We start from the raw sequence: 7,500 nt of genomic DNA on the forward strand, positions 1-7,500 counted from the left end.
TCTCTCTCCTCTCCCTTAGTCCAATTTCTCTCCCTTTCTTCCGTATACCTCTCCATTTTTCCCTCCTGCCGCATCTTCCCTCCTTCCCTCAATTCTCCCTTATTCCCTCCTATTCTCCCTTATTTTCTCCCTCTTCTCATTTTTTCCTTCCCTTCTTTACACTTCAATTTCACTCACTCCCTTCTTCCCTATATCTTCCATCCCTCCCTCCCTTCATTACCCCCCCTCTCTCTCTCTCTCTCCCTTCCCAGCACGTCTCGTCTCCAGTGCAGGCAAAAAGAGAAAGAGAGAGAGTGAGAGAGAGAGGAGAGAGAGAGAGAGGAGAGAGAGAGAGAGAGAGAGAGAGAGAGAGAGAGAGAGAGAGAGGAGAGAGAGAGAGAGGAGAGAGAGAGAGAGAGAGAGAGAGAGAGAGAGAGAGAGAGAGAGAGAGAAAGGGAGAGATCAATGGAGTTATCGGGAAGGGTGACTTGTCTCGCCCCTTCTGTAATTACCTGCAGGAAGGCGTTGAGCTCACCTGTGTGTCGGGGGGAGGGGAAGGGGGGAGGGGGAGACACAAGTGAAGGAAGTGGAAGGGGGAGGGAGGGAGGGTAGGAAGTAAAGAATGGGAAGGGGATGAGAGAGAGAAGGGAGAAAGACTGGAGGGAGGTTATAGGGATGGAGAGAAGAGGAGGAAGAGGAGGAGGGATGGAGGAAGGAGGGAAGTAATGTACAGAATATAAAGATGAAGGGAGAAAGAAAAGAGAATTAGAAGAGAGGGAGATAGGAGATGGGTAAGAGAAGCAGGGAGGATGAGGAGAAGGAGACAGGGAGGATAAACGGGGAGATACAGAAGGGAGAAGATAGGATTGGAGGAAAGGGAGGAAAATGAGAAACAAGGAGGGAGGAAATGATGATGGGAGGGAAGTACAGAAATGGAGAGAAGAGGGAGGAAACTTGAAGGGAGAAAGTGACGAAAGAGGAAAAAGGGAAGAAGAAAAAAAGGAAGAAAAGGAGGAATGAAATGGGAGCAGGAGGAACAGAAGAAAAAAGAAAGAAGAAAAAAGAAAAAAGAAGAAGGAATAAGAAAACAGAAAGGGAGGGAACACGAAAAAAGATAGAAAAAATGAAAGAAGAACGAAGAAGAGAAAAAAAAACATGAAAGAAAGAGAAAGAAGAGAGTACATAAGAAAAGCAAAAGGAAGACTAGGAGATAAAGAAAATCAAATAAAGGAGAGAAGGGAAAGAGAGAGAAGGAAAACTAAGAAGTAAAGAGGGAGAGAAGAGGAAGAAGAAGAGGAAGAAACAAAGAAGGCGAATGAAGAACACAAAGAGAAGAGAACGATAATGATAACAGAGAGAGAGAGAAGCGGAGGAAAAGGAAGAAGAGAGAAGAGGAGGAGAGAGGAGGGAGAGAAGGGGGGGAGGGGGGATGATACGAATAAACACAGAACAGATATTTAATCTTTCTAATCTGATCTTAAAATATTCGTGGGAAGTGTTTTTTTCTTATCTTTTTTTACCGCCAGGAGGAGGAGGAGGAGTAGGAGGAGGAGGAGGAGGAGGAGGAGGAGGAGGAGGAGGAGGAGGAGGAGGAGGAGGAGGACTAATGGCGTAATGAAGATAGGATTTGTGGATTAGATAGGATTAGGAGTATTGGAGGAACATTCTTTCTTCCTGATACTTGGAGGAAGAGGAGGAGGAGGAGGAGGAGGAGGGACAGCACACTTTCCCTTCCCTTCCTTTATTTTTTTTCCTTCTTTGTTTCCTTCAGTAGAGTTTTCATTCCAAACATTTTTTTCCCCCTCTGTCTCTTTTTCCATTATTTCCGCATCTGGTGTTCGTTTTAGTTTACATTTCTTTCTTTTATTCTTTTCTTTTATTCACTATTGACAAAGACACAGACATATACCACGTGAATATCGAGCATTTTCTTTTTTCTAACTTATTTTCCTTGCCTTATATTTTTCCTCACAAATTTATCACTGATTATTCTTGTTTTCTTTCTCTTTCTCTCTCTCTCTCTCTCTCTCTTTTTTTCTTATCTCTACACAATTTATCGTTTTCATATCATTTACAGTTACTTAGCTCGTCTCAAACACACATTTTCAAACCCTTAATAACACATTTTTCTAATATATTTTCGTTGCTTCACATCTCTCTCTCTCTCTCTCTCCTCTCTCTCCTCTCTCTCTCTCTCTCTCTCTCTCTCTCTCTCCCTCTCTCTCTCTCTCTCTCTCTCTCTCTCTCTCTCTCTCTAGCAACACAATCATTCTTTCATTATTTACAGCTTCCTAACACAACTCAAACACACACACACACACACATTCAAACCCTCAACATTTTCCCAACACATATTCTTTACAATTTACCCTCAAACACATTCAGATCCCACATAACTCTTACATAATCCCTCTCTAGTGAGCACATTCAGCATCTCTCCCCCAGCACCAGCCACTCACCATCACCAGCACGTCAGACACACGCCCTTTCATCCCGAACATAACTCCTGATCATCTGCAATTATCCTGAACCTTTATAATTACAACACATATAGGATCGAAGTCTCCATTAAGAATTCAGACCAATGCAAATCCTGTTATGGGAACTTTTACACCTGGGGAAGCGCACCTGGGGAAGGCCACACCTGGGCAGTGCTAATTAGACTCATGATTACCTATTAAGTCTTACGTGTACCGGGCATGGGCGCCTCTAATCATAAGGGACTCATAAGCTTTATCTGTTCAGTCTCACTTATACACAGAAAAAGCTGCCTCGTAATGGGCCAGTAAGTCTGCTGCTGTTTTGTTCGTTCTTTGTATTCCATTGTGTTTTTATTGCTAACTCTTATTCTATCTCGTAATGGGCAAAAAAAAAAAAAAAATGTTGATGATGTTTGTTCGTCCTTGTGTTCCTTTGTGTTTTTTTTTTTCTATGATTTATTTATATATTCGAAACTATATCTCGTAATGGAGCAATAAGTATGCTGCTGTTCGTTCTTCCTTTGTGTTCATGTGTGGTGTATATTGTTAACTTATATTTATGAATTACGAGAAGAAGAAGAAGAAGAAGAAGAAGAAGAAGAAGAAGAAGAAGAAGCAGAAGAAGAAGAAGAAGAAGAAGAAGAAGAGAAGAAGAAGAAGAAGAAGATGATGATGAAAAAAATGCAAGAAAAAAATGGAGTAAAGGAAGAGAACGAGAATAAAGAAAGAGAAGGAAGAGGAGAAGCAGAAAAAAACAAAGTTGATAAAAAGGAGGAGGGAAAAAAACACCATAAATGAAGAGGAAGAATGAAGAGAAAGGGAAATAACGATGAGAACATAATGAAAACTTAGAAAAGAAGCAAAAGTAAAAAAAAGTAGTAGTAGTAGTAGTAGTAGTAGTAGTAGTAGTAGTAGTAGTAGTAGTAGTAGTAGTAGTAGCAATTAATGTTATTAGGGGGAAGGAAAAAGGGAGCTAATGTAAGTATTCCCTCTCCCTCTCTCCCTCGCGCTCTCCCTCCTCCTCCCTCCCACTTTCCCTCCCTGTTAGCCCCCCAACCATTAAGTTTAGGGACACCAAGATGCCTCATTCCTGCCCATTATCTAATAGCCGCTAAAATATCCCCAGGAGGAGGAGGAGGAGGAGGAGGAGGAGGAGGAGGAGGAGGAGGAGGAGGAAGCACAGAAGAAGAGCGGATTGATTATTAATGAAAATATGAGGATAAGGAAGAGAAGAAAGAAAAGAAAACATAAAAAGGAAACAAAAAAGAAAGGAGGAAGAGGAGGAGAAGGAACATAATGAAGAATAGGAATATACACAAAATAAACAAAATTAAAGAAGAGAAGGAGGAAAAGAAGGAAGAACTGAATGAATACGAGGACGAAAAATAGAACGGTAAAGTAAAAAGAAGTAAATGAAGAAAAAGAAGAGAGAGAGAGAGAAAAAAGAGAAAGAGGAAGAGGAAAATGAAGGAGTCTAAGGTTATTAGGAAGATAAGTAAAAAAAAAAAAGATAAAACAAAAATGGTAAATAAATAAGGAGTGAAAGAATGGCAGGAGGAAGAGGAAAAGGAGGAAGGGGAGAAGGAAGAGGAGGAATAGTAGAAGATGAGTACATAAAAAAATGAAGAAATGAAAGTAATAAATAAGAAGAGCAAGGGAAGGAGGAGGAGGAGGAGGAGGAGGAGGAGGAGGAGGAGGAGGAGGAGGAGGAGGAATAGCATAGGAAAAGATGGCAAAATGAAAAAAAACCAGGTAAAGAAAAAAAGAAAACGGAATAAAAGGAAGAGAAGGAGGAAGAGGAAGAGGCGCAGCAGGAGGAGGAGGAGGAGGAGGAGGAGGAGGGAGCGCATCCCTCCCCGGCACCGTCAGCCTTGGCAACACTGCGGCCGTGGCTCACGGGCAGCCCACTTTGCCCTGATTGGCTGGCGGGGCTTTCCAGTGAGGGCCCGCCAGCCAATGAGCGGCGCGCCTCCTGCCCACCGCGAGGTCACGGAACTTAGGGAAGATGCGTACATTTCTCGGTCCCGCGGCACAAGGCGTATCACCGTCACAGTTACGCACGAGGCTGGTGACGCACGCCGGGTCTCGCTGTCTCAAAGGGCGCCGCCACACGGGGAAAAGAGTGCAAAAAGAGGCGATAACGCAACACGGGAGAAGGCGCGCGCCGGAGCAGATCACGCCTAACCCACGCACGCACGCACGCCACGCACCATCAGCGGCGGCGGCGGCGGCGGCGGAGCACACCTGGTGAACTTACAAGGGTACAACATTCTCCCTTCATCAAACGCGGCCGCCACGCCAACCCACCGCCACACACCCTCGCCCCGCCGCTCACATCCCGCCACACACCTCCTCCCGCCCTCCTCCATTAGTGCGGCGGGGACTGGAGGAGGCAGGGGCGCGTGTAGCCGCAGAGGGGAGGCCAGTGAGCGCCCCACACCTACCTGTTGGCGTATAGGTGAGAGCCTTGTTTACACGCTGTTTACACCGCGTCGCATGTCCGCGGGAAGTCAATAGTAGGTATGATGAAGCCTCGCCTGACGGACAGCGGCATAATAGCGGTGGTGTGACGCGGACTGTAGCCTGTGGTGCTTCGGGGAGTGCCTGTGGAAGTGCCTGGAGAAGTGCCTGTGGAAGGACGGACCCCACACACGCTCCTTCCCTCTCCTCCTCCTCCTCCTCCTCCTCCTCCTCCTCCTGACCGAGACAGTGGTGATGTGAAAAATTTAGTCGTATCGAGTGAGATTGATCGCTGCTGGTTACGGTGCGTGGCGTCAAGTGGTGACAGTGGTTCAGTGCCAGACGACTCAGCACAGACTCAGCAGCGATGGGCGGCGCGGCGCGGGGGCAGACATGAGTGCAGGGACGGCTCGTGCCCCTGGTGAGCCGCGAGGGCGTGACGATAACCCAACGCAGCGGGAGGCGAAGACGGAGGGTAGCGGGAGATGAAAGGTGCCGTGGTGCTCCTCCTCCGCCTCCCTCTCCTCTTCCTCCGTCTCCTCCTCCTCCTCCTCCTCCCTCTCCTCTCCTCCTCCTACTCCTCCCGACCTTCTCACGGTGACTTGACTCAGCGCCTGGTACACGTGCGTTGGTGAAGCCTGAGGTGACACACACACACACACACACACACACACACACACACACACACACACACACACACACACACACACACACACCACACACACACACACACACACACACACTGCACGATACACTTCTGATAAATGAATATAACAATTTAACTTATTTTTCAAGCCAATACACGCCACCAAACACAATTACACGCACACACATACACACACACGTACACACTCTCACAAACCCACGTCACTTACAAAATCGTCATTAAGTGAACAAAAAAAGTGTTCTGAGACCTTTAAGTGTTCAAAAGACTAGAAGAAAAGGAGAAAGAAGAAAGAAAGAGAACAAGAAGGAAAGGAAGAAAAGAGGAGAGAGTCAAACTAACTGAGGAATATAAAAAAAGTGTTGAAAAGAAAATATATAAAGAATACAAAAGCGAGAGAAAAAAAAAACTGAACACCAATAATTATATGGAAAAAAAAATACTAAGAAACAAAACCACTGAAAAATAAACTCGGATTAGAAAAAAAAAGGTCCAGAAATAAGAGAACCTTGATAAAACAGGACAAAGAGAGAAAAATAAGACAGAGGGGGAAAAAAGGTAAACTGAACCTAAAAGAAAAAAAAACCTACTTATCATCCACGTCATTTGGAACACGATAAGAAAGGAACCAGGAAACGTGTGTGTGTGTGTGTGTGTGTGTGTGTGTGTGTGTGTGTGTGTGTGTGTGTGTGTGTGTGTGTGTGTGTGTGTGTGGGCGCGTGCGGGCGTGTAAAGAGACATGAGGCAATGGTCGTACTGTGTGTCGTTGAAGTGACTCCTTAGCTCTGCCACTACTACTACTACTACTACTACTACTACTACTACTACTACCAGCCCACCATGGCGCCGTCCCCGCTGCTCCTGCTACGACCTAACTATCTACAAGTCGTTCTCGTCGTCCTCGCCTCCGTCATCGCTACTCTAACTGCGTGAGTATGACCTCTGTTACTTGTCATGCTACTACTACTACTACTACAAAGACTACTACTACTACTACTACTACTACAAAGACTACTAATACTACTACTGCTACTGCTACTATTATTATTACTACTACTACCTATTACACCTATTACATCCACTTATTCTTATTTTTTCTACTACTACTACTACTACTGCTACTACTACTACTACTACTACTTATACTACGCCTACTATTATTTTTTCTATTACGACTGTTACTACTACTACTATTACTCTTACTACTACTACTACTACAACAACAACACCAACTACTACTACTACTACTACTACAACTACTACTACTACCACCACCACTACCACTATCATGAACTTGTCGTCCTTCCTCCTTGCCTTAGTATGGAGAAATATTCACACGTACACACACGCACACATAACGCATTCTTGCACGTACACACATAAAACTGGGCAAGCACACACGCACATAGACACTCACGCACCTTCTCTCTCTCTCTCTCTCTCTCTCTCTCTCTCTCTCTCTCTCTCTCTCTCTCTCTCTCTCTCTCTCTCTCTCACACACACACACACACACTAAAATCATGAAAAAATTGTATAAAAGCGAGAAAAAAGCAATTAGTGAGAGAGAGAGAGAGAGAGAGAGAGAGAGAGAGAGAGAGAGAGAGAGAGAGAGAGAGAGAGAGAGAGAGAGAGAGAGAGAGAGAGAATATCAAATTAAAGACACTAAGCATGATATACAAACTAAAGATGAAAGGGAAAGATGAAAGAAAGAAGATGAAGACAAAGAAAAAAATAAAGAAACAAGAAAAGAAAGAAGCAAAAAAGAAAGAAAAAAGAAAAAAATATATTGGGATCGTTCTGCTCAAATATCACACAAGACAGACAGACAGACAAATAGATATACAGAAATAAAGAAAGATACACAGGCGGACAGACAGACAGATAAATAAAGATAAATATAGACAGACAAACATACAG

General features: G+C 44.4%; 1 protein-coding gene across 1 annotated transcript in view; it reads left to right on the top strand.

Annotated features, from left to right (window-relative positions):
- Window positions 1-5,658: 5,658 nt before the first annotated feature.
- Window positions 5,659-7,500, top strand: part of LOC135091115 (protein Wnt-4-like) — a 33,979-nt gene continuing 32,137 nt past the window's right edge. Inside the window, exon 1 of the mRNA XM_063988474.1 lies at window positions 5,659-6,512. Coding sequence (XP_063844544.1) covers window positions 6,424-6,512 — 89 coding nt within the window. The 5' untranslated portion in view covers window positions 5,659-6,423. The remainder of the gene's footprint in view (window positions 6,513-7,500) is intronic.

Source organism: Scylla paramamosain, chromosome 36 (assembly GCF_035594125.1).
Source record: "Scylla paramamosain isolate STU-SP2022 chromosome 36, ASM3559412v1, whole genome shotgun sequence".
NCBI classification, from domain to species: domain Eukaryota; kingdom Metazoa; phylum Arthropoda; class Malacostraca; order Decapoda; family Portunidae; genus Scylla; species Scylla paramamosain.